The sequence below is a fragment of the Heptranchias perlo genome, chromosome 9 (genome assembly GCF_035084215.1).
Source record: "Heptranchias perlo isolate sHepPer1 chromosome 9, sHepPer1.hap1, whole genome shotgun sequence".
NCBI lineage: Eukaryota > Metazoa > Chordata > Chondrichthyes > Hexanchiformes > Hexanchidae > Heptranchias > Heptranchias perlo.
The window spans coordinates 77,393,778-77,419,413 of NC_090333.1; the positions used below are offsets into that span (position 1 = coordinate 77,393,778).

Here is a 25,636-nt window from a genome sequence, read left to right on the forward strand (position 1 = left end):
CATCCACCCAATAAAACTCTGAAGACCTCCCAATTACAGCATTTATTTGATTCTTAAATTATTTCAGGCTTTTCATCTGTCCCACTCTATGTGGAAGTCCGTTTTGTGTATTGACCACTCTTTATGTAAATAAGAACTTCCTTGTCAGTTATAAATTTGCCTTTTACTATTTGTTTGAATTTATGACCCTTTGTCCTACTCTTACAATCTAGTTTAAAGAAGTTTTCTGGACTTAACTTTTTCATATCATTTACAATTCACAATGGCTATCTTCCTTTGTAGAACCATAGAAAAGATACAGCACAGAAGGGCCATTCGGCCCATCGTGTCCGCGCCGGCTCGAAGAACAACCAGGTGCCCATTCTCATCCCACCTTCCAGCACCCGGTCCGTAGCCCTGCAGCTTACAGCACTTTAGGTGCAGGTCCAGATACTTTTTAAAAGAGTTGAGGGTCCCTGCCTCTACCACCAACTCGGGCAGCGAATTCCATACACTCACCACCCTCTGGGTAAAAAAGTTTTTCCTCATGTCCCCTCTAATCCTTCTGCCAATCAGCTCAAATCTATGTCCTCTAGTTCTTGAACTCTCCGCTAGGGGTAACAGGTACTTCCTGTCTACTCTATCTGGGCCCCTCATAGTTTTGTACACCTCAATCAAGTCTCCCCTCAGTCTCCTCTGCTTCAAGGAAAACAACCCCAGCCTATCCAATCTCTCCTCGTAGCTGCAATTTTCAAGCCCTGGCAACATTCTTGTAAATCTTCTCTGCACTCTCTCCAGAGCAATTACATCCTTCCTGTAATGTGGTGACCAGAACTACGCACAATACTCCAGCTGTGTCCTTACCAGCCTTTTATACAGTTCCATCATTACACCCCTGCTTTTGTATTCTATACCTCGGCTAGTACCGGAGAGCATTCCGTATGCTTCCCTCACAACCTTATCCACCTGTACTGCCACCTTCAGGTACCTGTGCACATGCACTCCAGGGTCTCTCACTTCCTCTACCCCTCTCAATATATTCCCGTTTACTGCTTATTCCCTTTTACTGTTTGCCCTCTCTAAATGCATTACCTCACACTTCTCCGGGTTGAACTCCATTTGCCATGTTTCCGTCCACTCCACCAACCCATTGATATCTTTTTGGAGTCTACATCTATCCTTGTCACTATCAACTACACGGCCAATTTTTGTGTCGTCTGCAAATTTGCCAATCAGGCCCCCTACATTCAAGTCCAAATCATTAATATATACCACAAACAGCAAGGGACCCAACACTGAGCCCTGTGGCACACCACTGGAAACGGATTTCCATTCGCAAAGACGTCCATCGACTTTTACCCTTTGTTTCCTGTTACTGAGCCAATTTTGGATCCAATTCGCCACATTTCCCTGTATCCCATGGGCTTTTACCTTTCTGACCAGTCTGCCATGTGGGACCTTGTCAAATGCCGTACTAAAATCCATGTAGACAACATCCACTGCACTACCCTCATCAATCCTTCTTGTCATTTCCTCAAAGAATTCATTCAGATTTGTAAGGAATGACTTTCCCTGAACAAAACCATGCTGACCATCCCTGATTAAACCGTGTTTTTCCAAGTGACCATTTATCCTATCTCTCAGTATAGAATTCTATTGGTTTGCCCACCACTGAGATAAGACTGACCCACCTATAATTGTTCGGCCTTTCCCTCGTACCCTTTTTAAACAATGGTACTACGTTTGCAATCTTCTAATCCTCCGGTACCTCCTCTGTATCTAGTGAGGATTGGAAAATGATCCTCAGAGCATCCGCTATTTCCTCCCTGGCTTCCTTCAATAGCCTGGGAAACAATCCATCCGGCCCTGGTGACTTATCAACTTTCAAGGATTCCAGTGCCTCCAGTACTTCCTCTCTCGTTATGTTTACCTTATCCAATATTTCACACCTCTCCTCTTTAACTACTACGTCCGGATCATCCCTTTCCTTTCAGCCAGAAGTGCCGAGTGGATGATCCATCTCAGCCTCCTCCCGATATCCCCACCATCACGGAAGCCAGTCTTCGGCCAATTCGATTCACTCCACGTGATATCAAGAAACGGCTGAGTGCACTGGATACAGCAAAGGCTATGGGCCCCGACAACATCCCAGCTGTTGTGCTGAAGACTTGTGCTCCAGAACGAGCTGCGCCTCTAGCCAAGCTGTTCCAGTACAGCTACAACACTGGCATCTACCCAACTGTGGAAAATTGCCCAGGTATGTCCTGTCCACAAAAAGCAGGACAAATCCAATCCGGCCAATTACCGTCCCATCAGTCTACTCTCAATCATCAGCAAAGTGATGGAAGGTGTCGTCGACAGTGCTATCAAGCGGCACTTACTCACCAATAACCTGCTCACCGATGCTCAGTTTGGGTTCCGCCAGGACCACTCGGCTCCAGACCTCATTACAGCCTTGGTCCAAACATGGACAAAAGAGCTGAATTCCAGAGGTGAGGTGAGAGTGACTGCCCTTGACATCAAGGCGGCATTTGACCGAGTGTGGCACCAAGGAGCCCTAGTAAAATTGAAGTCAATGGGAATCGGGGAAAACTCTCCAGTGGCTGGAGTCATACCTAGCACAAAGGAAGATGGTAGTGGTTGTTGGAGGCCAATCATCTCAGCCCCAGGGCATTGCTGCAGGAGTTCCTCAGGGCAGTGTCCTAGGCCCAACCATCTTCAGCTGCTTCATCAATGACCTTCCCTCCATCATAAGGTTAGAAATGGGGATGTTCGCTGATGACTGCACAGTGTTCAGTTCCATTCGCAACCCCTCAGATAATGAAGCAGTCCGAGCCTGCATGCAGCAACACCTGGACAATATCCAGGCTTGGGCTCATAAGTGGCAAGTAACATTCGTGCCAGATAAGTGCCAGGCAATGACCATCTCCAACAAGAGAGAGTCTAACCACCTCCCCTTGACATTCAACGGCATTACCATCGCCGAATCCCCCACCATCAACATCCTGGGGGTCAGCATTGACCAGAAACTTAACTGGACCAGTCATATAAATACTGTGGCTACGAGAGCAGGTCAGAGGCTGGGTATTCTGCGGCGAGTGACTCACCTCCTGACTCCCCAAAGCCTTTCCACCATCTACAAGGCACAAGTCAGGAGTGTGATGGAATACTCTCCACTTGCCTGGATGAGTGCAGCTCCAACAACACTCAAGAAGCTCGACACCATCCAAGATAAAGCAGCCCGCTTGATTGGCACCCCATCCACCACCCTAAACATTCACTCCCTTCACCACCGACGCACTGTGGCTGCAATGTGCACCATCCACAGGATGCACTGCAGCAACTCGCCAAGGCTTCTTCGACAGCATCTCCCAAACCCGCGACCTCTACCACCTAGAAGGACAAGAGCAGCAGGCGCATGGGAACAACACCACCTGCACGTTCCCCTCCAAGTCACACACCATCCCGACTTGGAAATATATCGCCGTTCCTTCATTGTCGCTGGGTCAAAATCCTGGAACTCCCTTCCTAACAGCACTGTGGGAGAACCGTCACCACACGGACTGCAGCGGTTCAAGAAGGCGGCTCACCACCACCTTCTCGAGGGCAATTAGGGATAGGCAATAAATGCTGGCCTCGCCAGCAACGCCCACATCCCGTGAACGAATAAAAAAAAAAGAGACAAAATATTCATTTAAAACCCTACCCACATCCTCTGCTTCTACACACAAGTTACCCTTATCATCCCTGATAGGTCCCACCTTTTCCTTAGCTATCCTCTTGTTCTTAATGTACTGATAAAACATTTTTGGGTTTTCTTTAATCTACTAGCTAATATTTTTTCATGCCCTCTCTTTGCTTTCCTTATTTTCTTTTTTACGTCATCCCTGTACTTTTTATACTCCGCTAGGCTTTCTGCAGTATTTAGTTTTCTGTGACAGTCATAAGCTTTCTTTTTCTGCTTTATCTTGCCCCGTATATTTCTGGACAACCAGAGGGCTCTAAATTTGGCAGTGCCACCCTTTTTCTTTGAGGGGACGTGACTGCATTGTACCCGTAGAATTTCACTTTTTAGTGCCTCCCACTGGCTTGCCACTGATTTCTCCTCAAGTAGTTGTGTCCAGTCCACTTCTGCCAAATCACCTCTTAGTTCTGTGAAATTTGCCTTCCCCCAATTTAAAATGTTTACTCCTGATTTAACTCTGTCCTTTTCTATAATAATGCTAAAACTAACTGAATTGTGGTCACTATCCCCAATATGGTCACCCACTGTCACGTCACCCACTTGCCCATCTTCATTTCCCAGGACTAAATCGAGAATTGCATCCCATCTTGTTGGGCTTGTCACGTACTGGCTAAAAAAGTTCTCCTGGACACCGATCAAGAATTTTGCGCCGTCTGTGCCCCTCACACTGTTTGAATCCCAGTTGATGTTAGGGTAGTTGAAGTCCCCTACTATAATTGCCCTCTTATTTTTGCACTCTGAAGAACAAATATGTAGGCAAATTTCTATCTCCCTTTTGCTATTCGGGGGTCTATAGTATACTCCTAATAGTGGAACTGCCCCTTTTTTATTTCTTCGCTCAACCCATATGGCCTCGATTGATGATCCACTTAGCATATCACCCCTTCTCACAACTGTAATTGATTCTTTAACCAATAATGCTAACCCCCCCCCCCCCCCCTCCTTTTTATCACCCACTCTATCCTGCCAGAAAACTCTATATCTAAGGATATTGAGCTGCCAATTATCCCCCCAGGGATGACTCTAGCTACTGGAGGGAAACCCCTTCTAGTGGTTCAAGTCATGACTGTCGCAAAGGATGATGGCTGTGGTTGTTGGAGGCCAATCATTGCAGCATGTTAGATTCGAATTTTTGGAGCAAAACCAGACGGAGACTGAACTGCTGACCAAGTTAAAGTTTATTAGAAAACCTTGTGCACAAAGGGAGAGTGGTAAGCTTCCTCAAGCTCGTGACTAACTCTCAAAGGAACATCAGCACTACAAGCATGTTTATACCTTTCAATAAGCAACACCCACCTGCTGTAGAAGGTGGTACAGGTCTACGTAACTACAGTGAGTTTCATTGGGTGGTATAGTCGCTACTCACTTATCAGGTCGTCCCATGACATTAAACATCTCACATTCCTGAGGAGGATCAATAAACACAAGTCCCAGACATTGAAACTGCACGGGGAGCTTCACAAAGTCCTGAGCAGCTGCTCCTATCTGACTCCCTTTTGAGCTGGGGTAACCTTGGAGACATCCACCGCTCCTCCCTTAATCATCCAAAGTGAGCTAGTTAGGATAAACAATATCGGCTTCGGCCTTGGATAAACTTTCCCTGGTGTGTTCTGGAGATAAGCGAGGTGGTAGCCACAAATGCAACAAACCTGCCTTTGTCAGCTTTTACAGTGTGGGTTACAAGCTGCTCCCATAATGGTGAATTATCCCATCATGCTTTGCTGCTACCTAAATGCTACATGTGCAATTTAACTACTTATGTGTGTGAGGATAAGATTGGCTAATCATTCTTTAATAAATATATATATCAGGTTAGGTCAGGGGAGGCTGGAGGTTTTGGATTTCTGTTCACAAGCCTATTTTTCCAGCCCAACAAGCACCTGGAGTATGGTGGCATACTTGCTTGGATAGGTGGTGCTGCAAAAACACTGAAGAAGCTACACACCATCCAAGGTACAGCAGTCCATTTGATTGGTGCACCTGCTGTTTGACTTAGTATGCACCCCCTCCAAAACCAGTGCATTGTGGAGGCATAATGTACTATCTACAGGATGCTCTGTAGCAACTTGCCAAGCCTTCTTTGGCAGCACCTCCCAGCCTCGTGACATCTACCATCAAAGGCAAGAGCAACAAGATCATGAGAACTTATGTCACCTACAAATTGTACTGTAATTAGCAGGCCATTCGGATTTGGATAGTTACTGCTGTTCCTTCATTGTTAGTGGGTCAAAATCCTGAAATTTCCTACTGAGCAACATTCTAGGAGTACCATCACCAGAAGGATTCAAGTAGAAGGCCCACTCGGGTTAGGCAATAAAAATGCCGCTTTGTGAACATTGCCCACATCCCGAGAGCAAATATAATTTTTTTTAAAATACCTTTAGAAGGCCATCTCTTCGGCACTTCTTTTCAAAATCGGCAAGGGGTCAATGCTTCCAGATGAGGAGGGGAAAAATTGCCAAAGAAAACACATTTCTTTCTGGTCTCCTAACCTCCACCCTCTAAACTCCAAATCTTCAAAACTCTGCCACCCAAATTTTGATCTGCATCAAGTCCTGCTGGCCCATTCCCCCCCCCCCCCACCTCCATATCAATGACCTACACGAGCCCCCTGCCCCCAAATACTTTTGAATTTAAAATTCTCATCTTCTCTATAAATCCCTCCCATTGACTGGCTCTAGTCTAAATCTGTAACCTTTTCTAATCTTAACGTTTCCCTTGTGTTTCCTCTGGTCTTCTGTTTTTGCTCTCGTAGGCATCCCCCCAACTTTTTTTTTTATATTTCAAAATAAACTTTATTCATAAAATTTGTGAAGGGACCATACAATGCAATTCAAGTCACGCTTCAAACAATACAATACAGGTCATACAATTTGCAACGGCCCTGGTACAATCATTCATTGTAAATGCAGTTCATGGCACCCTTGGGTGCCTCATTGCATCACAGTCATTACCGGTTACAGATACAGTACATTTCGTTATGTTCACTTATCATTTTACATTCTGCCCGAGGGGATTTTTCCCTGATTCCAGCCCCTTGGACCATTGGTGGTAGAACTTTAAGCTGTTGGCCTCACTCTCTGGAAATGCCTCCCTAAGCTTTTCTGTCTTTTTACATGTCTCACCTTTAAAAGTCTTTCAGAACTGAAAAGAACTGTGGCTTAAAACATGGAGAGTAGAAGCAACAGAATCAGTTATTGGCTGTTAACATAGCTTAGCATAAAATGGAAGTCAGTCATGGTGACCAGACTGAAGATGAAACTAGAAGGTGAATCTGAATTGAATTGGCACTGTGTGCTTAGAGTTTCAAATCGTGGTAGTCTGTGATTATCAACACGACATCATGTAAAATTTGAATTGAGCGGGAACAACTTTGAAATCTCCAACCGTGCAGCAGCAGCATTATATGAATTAGAAAAGGCAGCAACAGTGCACAACATTTTGAAAGCATCGGCAGTGTCTGAATTTTATCCGTTGAATATTTTATCCTGAACCTGTTGTTAATAAACATTTAGTAACTATTCTAAAGCTAGGATATACATTTGGTGCTAAATGTGAACCCACAGCTTGGATTTATATAGCAATCTTTAATATAGAAAAACATCCCAACACGCTTCAGAGATGTGAGGAGAATCAGAAAAGCAGAGGTTCGGAGTGGACCAAAAGCTTAATCCAAGAGGTAGCTTTTAAGGAGAATCTTCAAGCAGAAGAAGGGAGGTAGATAGACAGGGGGAATTTCATAGCGGGGCCCAGGCAGCTGAAGGGCCAAGGGAGATGGGGGAAACGGAGGCTGGAATCAGAGAATCGGAGAGCTCATGTTTAATTTTGGCATAATGATGCTTTCTCTGTTCCTCCAAACACTGACTGAAGAAGGATTTCAACACCAAATTTAAAAAGAATGTTACAAGGATGTATTCAGTGATTTTGTACACTAATGTAATTCTGACTAATACCGAGCGCCAGAAATTTCTGTGAAATTATTTACTGGTTTATGATGGAACACATTTTAATGCATTTAGAAAACTACAAAGAATATTACTGTACTTGTAAATACCTGTTGCACTGCAGGTAAATTCAAGACTCCAGTATAAAACTGGTCACAAAATGTGTAATCTACCTTCTGTGCAGTGGATAACAGTGTTAATTTTACAGTATAAACCATCTTTTGACTTGGCATTAATTTACCTGCCTTGCCAGTCTCTACTGCCTAGGAACTGTGCTATAGATCATGATGCCTCCTGTATGTGTGTCATTAATGTGGCATGAGACAAATTCTTTCCCATAGGCTTTACTACAGATAGTTCAGGTTGTGCTGTCTTATTGGATCTGCTCCACTGTGGCCATTGCAAATAAGGCAGCTCACATTTTCATCTCATCAGTACCTGCAGTCAGCTATGTTGGGGGTAGCCTTGATATTCTAAATGTAGCTCACAGGATATTGTGAAACATCCCGTCTATCACAGAGATCTATACATATGACCATTGACCAGAAACTTAACTGGACCAGCCATATAAATACTGTGGCTACAAGAGCAGGTCAGAGGCTGGGTATTCTGCGGCGAGTGACTCACCTCCTGACTCCCCAAAGCCTTGCCACCATCTACAAGGCACAAGTCAGGAGTGTGTTGGAATACTCTCCACTTGCCTGGATGAGTGCAGCTCCAACAACACTCAAGAAGCTCGACACCATCCAGGACAAAGCAGCCCGCTTGATTGGCACCCCATCCACCACCCTAAACATTCACTCCCTTCACCACCGGCGCACAGTTGCTGCAGTGTGTACCATCCACAGGATGCACTGCAGCAATTCGCCAAGGCTTCTTCGACAGCACCTCCCAAACTCGTCCTTCTAGGTGGTAGAGATCGCAAGAGCAGCAGGCACATGGGAACAACACCACCTGCATGTTCCCTCCAAGTCACACACCATCCCGACTTGGAAATATATCGCCGTTCCTTCATCGTCGCTGGGTCAAAATCCTTGGAACTCCCTTCCTAACAGCACTGTTGGGAGAACTTTCACCACACAGACTGCAGCGGTTCAAGAAGGCGGCTCACCACCACCTTTTCAAGGGCAATTAAAGATGGGCAATAAATGCTGGCCTTGCCCACATCCCATGAACGAATTTAAAAAAACCTAAAGTGCATATACCTCGTAAGTTGTAATTTTCGAATATAACATCCACATGAATCAAGCTGTTCAGTTTTAGTCTTGATGTTTCCAGTAGGAATAAAGTTATCACTGTGTATTATCTGAAGAAGGTATGATTTCCTTTGTTCATGAGCATATCTTATTCCTGCAGAGAAGTAGCAGCTCTGAATCTCTGAGTGAGAAAGCTTCTTCTGACCCCAAGAAAAGTTTTGATGCAGTGGTGTTTGATGTCCTGAAGGTGACGCCAGAAGAGTTTGCTGTGAGTATTGATGGTGGTTGAATTCTATTACCAGTACATCCATGGATTATGTATCAAATTGTGAATTGAAAAAGAGAAGTGCAACTAGTGTAATATTTTTGGTAATTACCAATGTTATTTTGGTGTTTGGTTACATACATTGGGATTACTTAAAGGGATGGGAAGTGTAAGAGAAGTGTGTGGGGTAGAAGCAGTACTTTCTGTTGAATGTACTCTTAGAATATACCCTGTTTTTAAAAAAAAATAACAACACATTCTTGCAGATATCCCAACAGAGACCTGCCATTTTGGATCTCCTGGTGACATCATTGACTAGGAGGGGCTGGGCTGCATGCTGCTTCCACGTTAATGAATTTGGCAACTTTATTCACTTCAGTGATGTGGCAATTTGGGATCACCCTGGGGGCTGATCGAGAGATGATTGACTTCAGGGGGACGGGGGGACAAAAAGCAGTTAAACTGCAGAATACCCTGCCAGTAGTGTTGTTTTCTGAGGCTCCAGTTTCTAAGCAAGTTTGCAGCTGTGGCCTCCATTTAAGATGGAGACGCTGTGGAATCCAGATAGTTCGCCCCTGTCAGTGACATCATTGGCGTAGCCTGGAAGAAAGGATATCTTAAATGGCAGGATTTCATTAGAGTAGGAAATTTGAAATTTTTTGAAGTGTCAGGACCTATTTTTATGAATCGGTGTGTGTCTGTGTGAGAGAGAGAGAGAGAGACAGTCAGAGAAATTGAATTTCAGTATTTTGAGCAAAACATATTCTGTTCTCACCCCCCTTTCTGAATTTCCTTCTCCTTCGAGAAAACTACAGTAAATCCTTGTTTGATTGTGAACATTCATTAACCTTTTACGTGTTTAAAATATCAGCTAATTAGGGAAAAAGGAACTGTAAAAATATTGGAAATGTAAACATCTGAACTTTTCTGTAAGTTATTGTCTGTTTTTATTGAGGCGGGTTGAACATCAAGAGATGGTGCCAACAACAGTTGTATTTTTTTAACAGAAGTTTATTTTCATCATGAATTGACACTTCTCTATTTGCAAATTGAATTTTTGAGTTGTAATACTGCCAGTGGAGGTCCTTAACGCGCTATGTCGCAGCTGAAATTTCTCTCCAACAGCCAAGAGGTAGTGCAGCATTTCAATTACGCCGTTCCCACAGACTTTTCTTCGCTATTTCCTCGTCACTTCTGACCTAAATACTTCTCGTCTATGTATAAATTTTAGTATCTCTGAAAATCCTAATTCTGCAGACTCTTTTTGGTATAGGTTGAACACCTGTTAAGAGTTGTGCTCCTTTTTGTGAGCATATCTATCGTAATTTAATCAAGTAACTCAAAATCTGGCTTTATATGAATTTTCAGTGCCTTTCCACTCTTGTTTCTATCTTCAGCTAGTCATAGGCTTGAAGCAGGTCTGGTGAATCAGAATTTTTTTTCTGATCTCTGAATCTGAAGTACAAACTCAGATTGCAACAGCTTTGTGTACTGGAGCTTCAGATTTTTTTTTGTGGTGGTACTTTTGAGGTTTTTTCCCCCAATTTTATTCTCCCCTATCTTAAAATCCATGCTGGCGTATTCTTCTGTTGTTGAATGGCCTCCGCTAGCTTGCCCAAGTGGTGATTCTTTTTATGTGAACCGTGAACAATGAATGTTGGCAGGTTGTTCAGCCATGAATGGCACCACAGCTGAATCTGATCTGTTCTTACCTGGGGTCCACTCATGCACTCTTGCAATAGGGGTGCCTGGATAGCAAATGGGAGTGGGAACCCTGGCTAATTCTTCCCTCATTAGCCCAGCAGCGCTGAGGCACAATGTCGGGCTCCAACTGCTGCCCCAGTTGATACCTGCTAACTTTGCACCAGACTTGGGTTTTTATTTCTAAATTTTGTTTTAAAAAGCCCAACTAGCTAGGTGTTCTGATTGATCAGACATTGGTCAATCTGGAAATTGTAGGTCCGCATTGACATCATATATGATCAAAAATAAGTCCTAACACCCAGCACTGGATGGTTTTAAATGTTACATCTGATCTGCCTCCATGATGCCTGCTTGATTTATAGTCGAGGCACTGCAGGTGTGACTGCAATCCCTTCAAGAGACTATGCACAGTTATGAAATTATTTTCAGGCAAAACACACCAATGTCTGGGAGTTGCGTGGTTAATATTTTGCTGCACATGTGAACTTGCTGCCAGTATAGAACATTGAATGTTCAGTTTTGGCACCCTGATGGAATTTCTGTTAAATTTTAATTTTGAAAAATTTGTCTCAGCAGGAAACGAATATAAATTATACATTGCAGATTCAAATGTAGCACCAATTGTAGGCCAAACATAAGCTGCAATTACCTTGTCGCATTTAAAAAGTCCTGATGCCATTTATAGCTACTCCTGACCAATCTTTTCTTAGCGTGTCCCAATGTTACCTTCCTTGCCTTGCACCATCATCCCCTGTGTCATTTAATCATTTTTGCCCTCTACTGTATCACAGACCTTCCCTTCTGTTCTTTCCTCCCCTGCCTTTCCCTGGCTCTGTACTTGTTTTAAAAACTGTTAACTCTTTTACATCTTACATTTCTGATGAAAGGTCTTTGACCTGAAACGTTAACTCTGTTTCTTTCTCCACAGATGCTGCCAGACTTGCTGAGCTTCTCCAACATTTTCTGTTTTTATTTCAGATTTCCAGCATCCACAGTATTTTACTTTTGATCCTGATGCCAATATATTGGTTTTGCCAATGCCTTCAGTTTCAAATGACATTCCCTAATTACCCTCCCTCCCTGTCCCATACTCTGTAAAGATTATTAAAATATTCTATTTTGACTGTTGCTGCTGCTACAGCTGTTTCATGAGACAATACTTATTAAATCACCCAAATATTTCCCACTTCAGACACCTCTTGCATTCACTTTTTCCTTAAACCCCCTCCTTGCAATTAATATGCCTGTTCGTACAGTTTTTAATTTGCCTGTCGCGCATACTGATGCTTTTTAAATTGAAAATCCCAAAGTGATTGTTTTAACTTTATCTCTAGTTGAATTGTATTCCTGTTTACTGTATTTAGAATTTGTGAATATTTTTCACATTGTTCAGGTCTTTTAAAGCTCATCATTTTGGGGACAAAAAAATCATATTGTACTTTAAAGTAATTTAATGAATCTTGATATTAAAAAAAATCCATTCCTTAAGGGGCATCTTCAGAAAATATATCTAATTAGGTACTAACTATGTGAAATGTTATCACTTAACATATTTTCACATTTGTTTTATAAAGTTGCTTAAGATGTTATCGCTTGTTGTTCCACTTGAATCTAGTTATACAATGTTCATTCCACTATTTCTAGTAACATATGCAAATCATGGTTTTAATATCAGTCCATTTTGTCAGGTTTCATATTTTGACAAAATAGGAAGCAGTTGGGAAATTTATTTGCAGGTTTCAATATTCAAAAATGTTATGAAGGATAATTAATTTTAAAGTTAAATTGCATTATCTGATCTGTTTGGTTTATTTCAGAGTCAGATAACACTAATGGATGCACCAGTTTTTAAAGCTATTCAGCCTGAGGTGAGTTCCTTCAGATTAATTTATGGTTTTGGGCAATAAGCAGTGTAATAACTTATGACATCAAAATGCTCACTGAAGGTTTAGTACTCACGGCCATAATTACGGTTTATGGTTGATCACTTCACTCAGCTCTAACATCTCTCTTCCGTGACCTTTTATTCTATCTTAGTTCCATTTTGACTTGTCCCAACAGGTTAGCTTCAGGTGTGCCAATGATGACCAATGTTATCTTTCTGCCACTATCCATAAATCCATGGCTGCTGATGAGCCAGACCTTTTTTTGCAAGATAAACGTCGGTAAAATAAAAGCCATTCCGGCTGCTGCTGGAAACCTCATGCCTCAGGCAGTGATTCCATTTTCCTTTCCCAGCTGCTGACTCAGCTGAACCTGAACTGAGCTGAGCCCTAGTTACTAGGAATACCGACACCGACCTGCTTAATGTTCCTCATTTACATAATTGTTTCTTTCTAACTGCCTCAACAACTTTCATTCATGGCTTTTACATAGGATGATGAAAGACCAAGGTCCATCTAGTTCGCCATCTACTATCCTAGTAGTCGCTTGATACAACAATAATGGAGTTGTTGATTAATCATGACAATTAACCTCTATCAATTAGTCTACAACAGACCTTGACAGGAGGCAAGGAAAACACAGTGGTGGAATGCTTTGGGAATTACACTTCAAGAGTCACTAGTTTCTCTCACGCATGCTACACTTCGCATATGTCATGTCTCAAATTTTCTGATTATGCCTCTATGAAGTGCCTTTGGGTGTTTGTTAAAGGCACTATATAAAAGCAAGTTGTTGTTTATCTACCTCAAGGCTGGATTTCTGCACACTCCTCAGAGGACTCACAAGCTCCATCCTATACAAACACCATATTGTGAAGTCTGCCACTATTGTGATATCCCGTACCAAGACCCACATGCCTATTGCCCTTGCTGACTTCAGTATGCTTGTTCTTGTTCTCAAATATTACCATGGCCATGCCACATGCTTCCCCTGCAATCATTCCAACCCAATATCATAGTATATCCCATCTGCTTTTACAACTCTGATGTACTGTGTGTTCCCACCACTTCGTTCTCCTGTCAGTGGCAGATCCTTCAGTCACCATGCCCTTGACACCTGGAACACTCTCTCAAAATCCTTCAGCCTCTCATCTCTACCTTTAAAAGCCTTCAGAAAATGTATTTTTTTAATCAATAAGTACCTTTGATCAATTGCCTTAAGTTCTCTGCCGTTTCTAGCTTGGCGTCCTCTGATCTTTGGTTTCTTGAAAGGTGCTGTATAGTATTTGTGTGTTGCTTTAGTTGGGATCCAAGAGTTCAGAGATTTTTTGAGGTCAAGAGCAGAACACAAACATGCGAAATTGAAGGTCAGGAAAAGACCAGCTGGTCCATCAAGCCTATCCCACACTATGATGGCCGGAACATCATGACTAGGGTGCATGACTATACCAGAATGATAGGGTGGCATGCTATATATTTGTCATGGTTGTATTCCTATTTTGTCTACTTTCTCGTCTACCTTCCTCTCAACGTGTGAACTCCTTCACTGGGGTATGAGTTGCCTAAGTAGCCATTGTACACGTAGGAGCCTTGACGGTGAGTGTTGGCAGGCTATCCGACTGGAGGACATCATAGCTGAAGCCTATCCTGTCCTCACCCAACATCCATACGTGTACTTGTAACAGTGGTCATCGCATAGCTATTGGTAGTGGGCATTCTGATTGATTTGTGTTTGTTTTTAATTCTCTTCCCTCACTCTGGGATGCTGAGACTAATTGTAGCACTACATCACTGCCCTAGCAGAGATTGGCCAACTCTGTACATAAATTGGATGGAATATAATTTTATTTGCAATTAGGGTATATATGTTGCTACTTAACCAGGATGCTCATTTAAGTATACTGCAGAACACAAACATTTTAAATTTTATTTTAGGGAAATAGGCAACCTGAAACATTTAAAAGTAACATATTTTCAAGATGAGCTTGGTCAGTAACTTTCGGCCTATGATTTCCAACAGGTTATCTTTACATCTTTGCAGGACTTAGAGAACTAAACTTTTGGTCTCTGGATTGTTGACAAAGAGGGATCCAAAGAAATGTTTATTATGTAACAAGCAGATGGAGTGTTCAAGACCAGTTAGGCCTTTTGAAGGATAGGTTGGGTAGAAAGAAGACTCAGAAAATGGTACACATGCGTTCAGTTATTTCTTAAATTAAGACTGTGGTCATTGCTGATCCAGTTATTTTGGTAGAATAATCTATCTGGCATGAATATATTAATGAAGTATTTAAGAAAAACAAAGTATTTAATGTCTTTGCTCCTATGCCAAATGCAATACCATCTCGAATTATTGAAACTCTAGGTGGTAGTTTTCAGAGATAAATAAAGCTGCATTTGAGAATTGGACCACAGTAAATGTAATCCTGTTAGATTATTTTTTTCTCAAAAAAGGAATGAGACATGAATTGGTGAAGTACAGATTACATTGTGTAATGTCAGTTGTAGGGAAAATTCTCAAGACTGTCTTGTGCCACACAATCGAAGATCTAAAGAGCATGAAGCCATAAGGGGTTATCTGAATGATTTTATTTTCAATTGGGACATATATGAATGTATGAAAATATATTTAAGTGTCATATCTTTAAAAAAAGTAACACCAACAAAAGGTCAGTGCAAATAATCTTCGGGGCTTCTGTGAAAGGAAAAAAGATTTGCATTTATTTAGCACCTTTCACAACTATAGGATACCCCAAAGTATTTTACAGCCAATTAAGTACTTTTGAAGTGTAGTCACTAATGTTGGGAAACACATCAACCAATTTGTGCACATGATCCCACAAACAGCTATGAGATAATGACCAGATAATCTGTTTTAGTAATGTTGGTTGAGGGATAAATATTGGCCGGGACACCGAGGAGAACTCCCCTAGTCTTTGCTCCTCTTAGAAATAGTATCATAGTGTGTACAGCACAGGAGGAGGCCATTTGGCCTATCGTGCCTGTGCCGGCTCTTTGAAAGAGCTATCAAATTAGTCCCACTCCCCTGCTCTTTCTCATAGCCCTGTAAATTTTTTTCCCTTGAAGTATTTATCCAATTCCCTTTTGAAAGTTATTGTTGAATCTGCTTGCACCACCCTTTCAGGCAGGTCATTCCAGATCATAACAACTTGCTGCATAAAAAAATGTTTCTTCATGTTGCCTCTGGTTCTTTTGCCAATTTCCTTAAATCTGTGTCCTCTGGTTACTGACCCTTCTGCCACTGGAAACAGTTTCTCCTTATTTACTGTATCAAAACCCTTCATGATTTTGAACACCTTTTTCAAATCTCTTAACCTTCTCTGCTCTAAGGAGAACAACCTCAGCTTCTCCAGTCTACCCACATAACTGCATTCCTGATACCATTCTGGTAGATCTCTTCTGTACCCTGACATCCTTCCTAAAGTGTGGTGCCCAGAATGGAACTTAATACTCCAGCTGAGGCCTAACCAGTGTTGTATGAAGGTTTAGCATGACTTCCTTGCTTTTGTACTCTATGCCTCTATTCATAAAACCAAGGGTCCCATATGATTTTTAACAGTCTTCTCAACATGTCCTGCCACCATCAAAGATTTGTGTACATATACCCTCAGGTCTTTCCGTTTATATTGCCTCTCCTTATTCTCCCTACCAAAATGTATCACTTCGCACTTCTCTGCATGTGTCTGCCCCGTTCACCAGTCTATCTATGTCCTCCTGAAGTCTGTTACTATCCTCCACATTGTTTACTACATTCCCGAGTTTTGTGTCATCTGCACACTTTGAAATTAAGTCCAGGTCAATATATATCAAAAAGAGCAGGGGTCCTAATACCAACCTTAGGGAAACACCACTGTATACTTCCCTCCAGTCTGAAAAACAACCTATCACTACTACTCTTTGCTTTCTGTCCCTTAACCAATTTTGTATCCACGCTGCCACTGTTCCTTTAATCCCATGGGCTTTAATTTGCCAACAAGTCTGTTTATGTGGTACTTCACCAAATGCCTTTGGAAAGTCCATATACACAACATCAACCGCACAACCCTCAAGTGCCATGGGATCTTTTACTTCTACCTGAGAGGGCATACAGGGCCTCAGTTTAACGTATCATCCCAAAGACGGCACCTCGGACAGTGCAGGACTCCCTCACTACTGCACTGGAGTGTCAGCCTAGATTTTGTGCTCAAGTCGGTGGGGGTGGGGGGTCCAGAACATGGACAGATGCTTGATTTAGCTAGTTTTGCCTTAAGAATGTAGAATACAATGACGGTTAGAATTATTGTGTGTGTGTGTTGTAAAAGTTTTTAGTTCACAAGCTAGCATTGAGAATCCCTTCCTCTGTGGTTGATGGGACTCTCAACTGTGTCCGTCCTTTTTCCCGTACCATTGCCCTCATCCTTCTCCACTCTCTCTGAATCATGATAGGGTTCCTTTGTCCTTGCCTTCCATCTCACCAGCTTCCACATTCGACAGATCATCTTTCTCCATTTCCACCACCACCAAGCACATATTCCTCCCCATCTTCCCTCAGTAGTCTTAAGGGAACGGTCCCTCCATGACATCATAGTTCACTCGTCTACCACCATCACAACCTGTGTTCACTTGCCTGGCATCTTCCCACGCGAGCGCTGGAGATGTAGCACCTGCCCATTCCACACCCTACTATCCAAGGCCCCAACCAGTCCTCCTGGGTGAGATAGCAATTTACATGTAGTTTCTCCAACCTGGTATACTGTAATTGCTGATCACAGTGATTTACATTGGGGAGACCAAATGCAGATTAGATGTTGCTTTGCCAAACATCTCCGTTGTATCTACAAGTGCACCCCCAAGCTCCCAGGCGCTTGTCTCTTCAATTCTTTGCCCCACTCCCACTCTGATCCCTCTGTCTTTTGGCCTTCTACACCTTTCCACTGAAGCTCAGTGCAAGCTCGGGGAACAGCACCTCATCTTTCCATGTGGCACTCTGCAGCCCTCTGGCCTTAATAATTGACTTCAACAACTTTGGACCTTAAGTATATCTCCCGTTTCTTTCCAGCAGCATGCGCTGGAAATGTGGGATAGGTCTGTACCAGAGCTTCTAGGGATGGGAGAAATGAGGTTGATGCTAGGGGTGAAGATCCCACCTCCTCCCCCTCCTGTGGAACATTGTGCTGGCAGGGTGGTTTACATCCTTGGTGTTGACCAACTTTTTTCTTCCACTTTTTTCTTCCCCCGAGCTACTGGAGCCTTCTCCACTGCCACGTTTTCATGCTTCTCATTCTACTTACCGATCTCTCTTTAGCTCTCCTCACAGTGTCTCGTATATTCCTTTTTATTTCTTTGATTTCTCTCATGCCTCGTTTTGTCTCCTGCGCCTATCACTTCCACTCTTGAACCATTTCTACTCTTCAACCACTTCTTGGTACCCACCGTGGCACTTTACAGATAATTCTGTATCTTTTCCCCTGTAGATGGTTTTTGTGTCTGTGCGTGCATTTCCCCCTTTCCCTTGTTTTGTTTCTTCTTAAATGTTGTTCATCTGCAATATCATTCCGTTCTGAGGAAAAGTTTAATACCTGAAACATGAACTATCTAGTGTTTTCTCAACGGATGCTGCCTGACCTTCTGATAACTCCAGTGTTTTCTGTTTTTGTTTCAGAATTCAAGCGTCTGCAGTATTTTGCTTTTTGTTACTTATCCCACTGCCCTGCTTACTCCCCATATCCCTGGATCTTCCACTGCTTCAAAGATATTTCCACTTTTTCCTTAAAAGATGCATGGTGTCTGCCTCAACTACTTGCTGTGGTGAAGCATTCCATGCTCCATCAACTCTCTATCAGAAATTTCTCTCCTTTCTTCTCCCTCTCATTGTGGCTATTTAAATTAATGGCCCTTGTCACAGATTTCCCAACTAAAGTAAGTAGTTTTTCCCCGATTCACCCTATCAAAATCCTTCATAATTCAAAAAAACACACAAATCTCTTCTTAGCCTTCCTTATGAGCTCCAGAGGAATTTGTCTCAGGATTGTATCTCTTCATAGTTTCTCATACTTGGTATCATCCTAGTGAATCAGTGGATGAAATCTAAGATTTTGCTATCATTTCTATAATGGGAACTGTATTGTAACTGACCGAATCGTTGCCATGTACAAATTTAGCAGTACCTCTTGCTCTTGTACTATATGCCCCTATTTATAAAATGCAACATGCTATTGGCCGTCTTATGACTTTATGGGGTGATAGGGTGATTCATGTGAGGGAGGCTGATCGCAAGGAAAAGGATTTAACCAAGTGAGTAGGCTGAGAAAAGCAGTTGAATTTTAATAGGGATCAATATGAAGTAATACACTCCACCAACAGGTTTGGGTGTGATTATTGACCAATCCCTTAAAGTAACATGGATTATGTGTCTTGCATTTTGAGTGACCCCACTGTAACCGACACTGAGTTATTCCAGTGTTATGTTTGATTGGTAGGTGTGGTGTAGAAAGTGGGTTTGGCCTGTCTGATGGGTAGAAGGTATAACTTGCATTAACATTGCTAAGCACTGTACTTGTCTTTCACTAGGTGGCTGCAGGCCCAGCCTAAGAAGCAAAAGACAAACCTTTGCAACAAACAGCATGTAAATATCTGCAGAAACCTGTCTTGGGTGTCAAATTCCAACCTTAGAAGTTGTTTTGTGTTGAGGGAATGCCTCTTGTACTTTTTGACCTGACCTCAGATATGAGTGGTTATTATGTTGGCAACTGTGGCTATGAATGGACAATTAATCTTTTGAATTCCTTAATTACTTGAAAAAGCTCAACAATTCACTGTACCCATGGCCTCTTGTTCATATCCTGAAAAGTATGCTGAGCACAGAGTTTGGTCTTTTGATCAGGTCACTAAAAAGGCTTGGGTTAGAAGCTGGGATAATATACCTGCACTCTAGTTACCATGCAGCAGATTCAGACTTTGTTGGACCAAGCAAGTAACAGCTGGTGTTACAGAGCATCCTATTCCATACAAGTAGCCGTGTCTTGGCTTGCAGCTCAGGCTTAATGGAAGATGTGCAGCAGTCCTGGCCATACATTAGCAGTGCTTGGGTAGATGGGACAACCAAAAGGACAAGGAAGTGCATTTATACTAAACTCCAGTGTAAAAATATCTGGTCATCAGCATGCTAGAGATACAAGTATGAGACTGCCTTAATATTTGGATTCTTAGACTGTTTTTAAGGCATGTGGCCCCCTCATAGAAGTATGCAAAGTCCCATTTTGTTTCTTGTTTTCCTCCTCAAACTTGTGGATATTAGCATATGGATATTTTCTTAGCTGATCACCTTTACACTTGGTGATTAATTTTCCTTCTGAAAGATGAGTGGAAACAATTTGTTGCTGGGAGTTACAGACAGAATTTAACTGAGCAGACAAGTTGTGGATTACCTTCTATGCTGAGAAGACAAATTCGATATAAGAACATAAGAAGCAGGAGTAGGCCATACGGCCCCTCGAGCCTGCTCTGCCATTCAATAAGATCATGGCTGACCTTCAACCTCAACTCCACTTTCCCACCCGATTCCCATGTACTTCGATTCCCATGGAGTCCAAAAATCTATCTCTCAACCTTGAATATACTCAACGACTGAGCATCCACAACCCTCTGGAGTAGAGAACTCCAAAGATTCACGACCCTCTGAGTGAAGAAATTTCTCATTATCTCAGTCCTAAATGGCTGACCCCTTATCCTGAGACTCTGCCCCCTAGTTCTAGAATCTCTAGCTAGGGAAGCAGCCTCTCAGTATCTTCCCTGTTAAGCCCCCTCAGAATTTTATATGTTTCAATGAAATCACCTCTCATTCTTCTGAACTCCAGAGAGTATAGGCCCATTTTACTCAATCTCTCCTCATAGGACAACCCTCTCATCCCACGAATCAATCTAGTGAACCTTAGAAGCACCACCTCTAAGGCTATCCATTCTTAGATAAGGAGACCAAAACTGTATACAGTACTCCAGGTGTGGAATCACTAAAGCCCTGTATAATTGCAGCAACTTCCTTACTCTTGTACTCCAACCCCTTTGCACTAAAGGCCAACGTATCATTTTCCTTCCTAATTGCTTGCTACACCTGCAAGTTAACTTTCTGTGCTTCGTGTACAAGAACACCCAAATCCCTCTGAACACCAATATTTAATAGTTTCTCACCATTTAAAAAATATTCTGTTTTTTTTATTGTTCCTACCAAAGTGAATAACCTCACATTTCCCCACATTATACTCCATCTGCCACCTTCTTGCCCACTCACTTAACCTGTCTATATCCCTTTGCAGACACTTTGTGTCCTCCTCACAGCTTACTTTTCCCACCTAGCTTTGTATCATCAGCAAACTGGGATACTTCACACTCGGTCACTTCATCTAAGTCATTAATATAAATTGTAAATTGCTGAGGCCAAGCAATGATCCTTGCGGCAGCCCACAATTTAGAGTGCAAACCTGAAAATGACCCGTCATTTTGTTCCTACTCTCTCTTTCCTGTCCGTTAACCAATCCTCTATCCATGCTAATATATTACCCGCAACCCCATGAGCCCTTAACTTGTGTAACAACCTTTTGTGTAACACCTTATCGAATGTCTTTTGAAAATCTGTTGAGAAAGATTGATATTTTCGACCTGATGCTGAGTTATCAACATTCAGGCCAGAACCATTCAATATTGGAGAGGGAGGTGTGGTTATGTTGTAAATCTCTAAAAACCATAGTAATTGGACAGCCTCAAGAGTTAGTGGTTCTTACATAGAATTATTTAGAAATCGCAACATGGAAACTGGCCGTTTGGCCCAACGAAACATACCACAGTTGGCATATATCCTCCATGCAAGCGGTAGTCCTAATCCCTGTTACAATATTGCTTTAGGCCCATTGTTTTCAACCCACAATCTAATCTGTTCTTAAAAACTGATTATGGTCTCTGCTTCAATCACTAGCTCCGCGTAATCTCGTCTAACAAAAACATCCCAAATTTTTAAAACCTTTCTTTATATATTTTGAAATCAGTTTTTGATCACCTGGCGATTGCCAGTGGATGAGGACACGTTCAAATTGGTGAAATCCTTTGGTTTTGAGTTATTCAAGATTATGCCATTTATTTATGCTCACCCCAGTCATTGTCGGGCAGGCTACAGAGTTCAGACCAGGCACAGTGCTAACACTACTGCATAGTATTAGATTAAAAGAAGTCACGGCGGTCATTCTTTGAGAGTGTCTGGACATTGATTATCAGGCTCTTTAACCGTTGAGCACATCACAGCTGAACTTAATCCTGCTCTGAGCTGACACCCACACAAGCGCAGTTTTTAGCAATGATCACTAAATGGCTATCAGTTTCAGGAACCGTGACTGATATTCCCCCTCTCTTCCTCCCCACCCAGCCTTGACTGAGGCCAGTTGTCATGCTTCAACTGCTTTTCTAGCTGAGAACAGCTAAATTAGCATATAGAGAATTGAATTTGTGACATTCTGTTGTGTTTGCCATCTTTCTGCCTTTATGCATTGGGACATTGTGAAATCTCTTCTCCATTCTGATATTGTGGTAAGTATTTAAGTTGAGACAACTTTGGCATTTTGCACAAGAATTTATATATATATTCATAAATATATCCCATATCTAAATCACCAATAGCAAGCCTTTTAACGGGAGGATGCAGGTAACTGGTGGTTAATGGAATATAATCAAGTGACATTATCTGAACAACTCTAGAGCAGAGGAGGTCTAACTGAGTTTTTGAAGTTGTGTTATTAGCATCATTACATAAAGCATTGGACCCAACTATGTATTCTGTAGGTACATAGGGTGATTTCTTCAATCAAGTTCATAGTTATCGGTTTATGTCAGTGTTTAATTGTTACAGACTTTAGAGTAAAACATTTGGATGTGTTACTCTAAAGTCTGTCCTGCACATTTCTAAGGGGTTGTATTTGTAATGCCAGTTTGAGTCCCATCAAAGTGTTTTTTTTAAAAACACTGCCAGTGATTATTTTGCCTTTTTTTGAGATGTAATATATTTTAAGTTAATATAAATCCAGTCATAAACTATGATTGAAAGTTTAAGGTTAAGAATTGGCACTTTCAACTTTTTATGTGGTTAACACTTGTGTGATTTTGCAATGATTTGAAAAAATAATTTCATTTTGAAAGCACAAACCACTGATCAGTGATGAATCTCTTACTCCAGCTATAATGTTCTGAGTTTTAATATCCTGAATAATATAGCTTGAGTTTTATTGGCAAATTTTATCTTGTTGCCCATTCTTTGAGAGAAAAACCTGACGCCACCCTTGAAACTTTATACCAGCATGAACTGCCTTCAGGAGAGAAGGAGGAGAAGGGAATTTTTTTGTCCATTTACATTTTAAAAATAAAAGATGATGCTCATTTGTCTCCAAAAACAAATTTGTGACAATTCTTTTTCGGGACTATGTTTGGATGCAAATTACTGAGGAATAACTTCCAATGGTGATGTAAAATCTTAGGGATGTTCGCTGACTGAAAGAGCTGGTGGATAATAAATCTCAGGTTTATACTGACGTTCTAATGTTACTTAGTAGCTTTGAAAGTCTCCATTTTTAGCTAATTCAGGGCTTCTTGCATTCTGTAGCTAAGGATAATTTCACTTTTTTTCTGAATTTAACACTTAGAACTTGTCCAGATCTGAAGTAATGGTTGGTGCACAACTTTGTGTTTTGGTACACTGTGGCTTGTGTGATAATTCTTGCTGTGTCAGAATTTAGACAAACAGTTAAGTACTTCTCAGGACATTTTTCTGATGATGAAGAGGTACATATCTGTAGGTCAAAAAATGTAAGCCTTTCTATTGGATAAATATGACAATTGGGCCATGCTAGAAATATTTGAAAATAATTAACTCAGTTTTTTTCAAATTAATTTCATCCAGTTTTTCACAAAAAATACTGTTGTTTATTATAAGAAGAGTTTACAGGGGAACTTGGGAAATGTTTCTGCTCCTTAATAGGTCTTTTACAAGATTCCATCCAACTGGTTATATAGTAGTTGAAGTAAAACAAAGGTGGATGCACGATTTCAACTTATATATTCCCCCCCCACCCCCCTCCCCCCAAACTCCAATTTTGCAAGTCATTTTCTCCACTTTAGGCATCTGCTCAACTTAAAAGCAGAAAGGCAGACTTCCAGGCCTCTGCTCAAGCTGCTGCGATAACAGTTGCTAGGAGGCACGTGAGCCCAGGATTACTTTCCATCTGATTATTATTCTCTCCCTTCATTTGTGTGCAGACAGCACCTCCGAGGCTGAAATACAAAACTCTTAATGAGAGGTGCACTATCGCACTTTGGAACCAGGATGATCACACTAGATTTTTATTAAGAATTTGTAGGAGGTGAAGATCAGCAGACTTATCAGGATTGTGTACTACACTCGGCCAAGTCGACCTACATGATCGTTAGTGTGTTTATTATGAAGCTTTTATTATTCCTATGCTTAATCTATCAATATATATATTTTATGTACGGCTGTGCATATATTATGTATAATGTGACATTTTGAGGAACAAAACAGGAAAATACTTGCTTATCATTTAGCATCCTTCAAGTTGAAGTACTAGCTACCTGTTTCTCAACTTTCCTGTTGATGGGCAAATATGAAGCAATAAAATTGAAATAGTCCATAGAACCCTATTATTAATATGAAAGTGAGACCTAAGTGTTTCACTACAGAGGAAGAGGTGCATGTGTCCCTCAGATTCTTGGGCAGATCATATGATTGAAAGGAAACTCTTCTGGCAGATTGTCGTATGTGGAACAAGTTCTAAATACAGTCTTTAAAGGCTGATTTGGAACAAGGCTTGTTTGCTTGCCTTATTGTTTGGGACTAAACTGGAGTTGCTGTTGTTCAAGGGAGAGATCAGTTATGAGTTGTTGACCCCCACCGCATTGTAATGTTTCAGTGCTGATGAAATCTGTTTATTGAAAAATGTTACTGTTCATGTAGTTTTGTTTTCTGGGTCTGGGTGTAAAACAAATCTGGAGGAGGCTGCAAAATCTGTTTATGTTAATCATGTTATGCTTTTGGCCTTAGTTCAGCGTCCATAGTCATACTGATTGATATTGCTCAATAAATAGTAAAATTAAATTCTTAGTGTATGTTATTGACGTTCTGTTAGTTTATATTCTGACATATGTGACAACATTGCTACCACCCTGGAACCATATCAGTGTGGCTAAACTGAAGCTCTTGGAATTTATCCACTGAATACTATCTTGGTAAAGAACAAAGCACAATGTAATGGCCAGGGATCATGATGTGATTTTTGGCCGCTCTATAAACTTGACCTGGAGCTGAAAAACTGAGATGAGATTGGGCTGCAGATTCTTTTAAGATTTTACGTTTTAAATCCCCACGGTCCTCTATGGAATCTCTGCACGATGTCGACGTGTCAATTTAGATGAATGTATTTTTTCAGCTTAAAAAAAGTCATAATGTTTTGTGCTTTTAATAGTGAGTTCTACATGTATGTATTGGTAAGGGCTGCAAGTGTATGCTGGTACTTTTACATTGGAATAAGTATATTGATATATTCATTACACATGGTGTTGGAAAACTGACACAAAGTTTTTACTGTTTTTTGGTGATCTTTCATATTAGTTATTATATTACTATCTATCCCTTCTTACAAAGCTTTTGTAAACTTAGACACTGAAATTTATTTTTTAGTTAGTTTTTCTACTTTGCTGAGTTCTCGCCATCTGATCCCAGATCCATTTGCTTGCTCTCGCGTTGTAAGTTGGTTAGTTGAGGGCCAAGTCACAAGTCACTCGGCCTATTCCGGTTAACTTGTCCTTCTGTTTATGCTGCGTTTCAAAATCTATTCTTATTGGCAAAGAATCTATCCATTCACTGGCAC

At 41.5% G+C, this 25,636-nt stretch overlaps 1 protein-coding gene across 3 annotated transcripts in view; it reads left to right on the top strand.

The window, feature by feature from the left end:
* The window catches only part of ralgps2 (Ral GEF with PH domain and SH3 binding motif 2), a 413,674-nt gene that overhangs the window by 156,255 nt on the left and 231,783 nt on the right, over positions 1 to 25,636 (top strand). For all 3 annotated transcript variants that reach the window (XM_067990774.1, XM_067990772.1, XM_067990773.1), the window contains exons 5-6: positions 9,025 to 9,132; positions 12,651 to 12,701. In XM_067990774.1, coding sequence (XP_067846875.1) covers positions 9,025 to 9,132; positions 12,651 to 12,701 — 159 coding nt within the window. The remainder of the gene's footprint in view (positions 1 to 9,024; positions 9,133 to 12,650; positions 12,702 to 25,636) is intronic.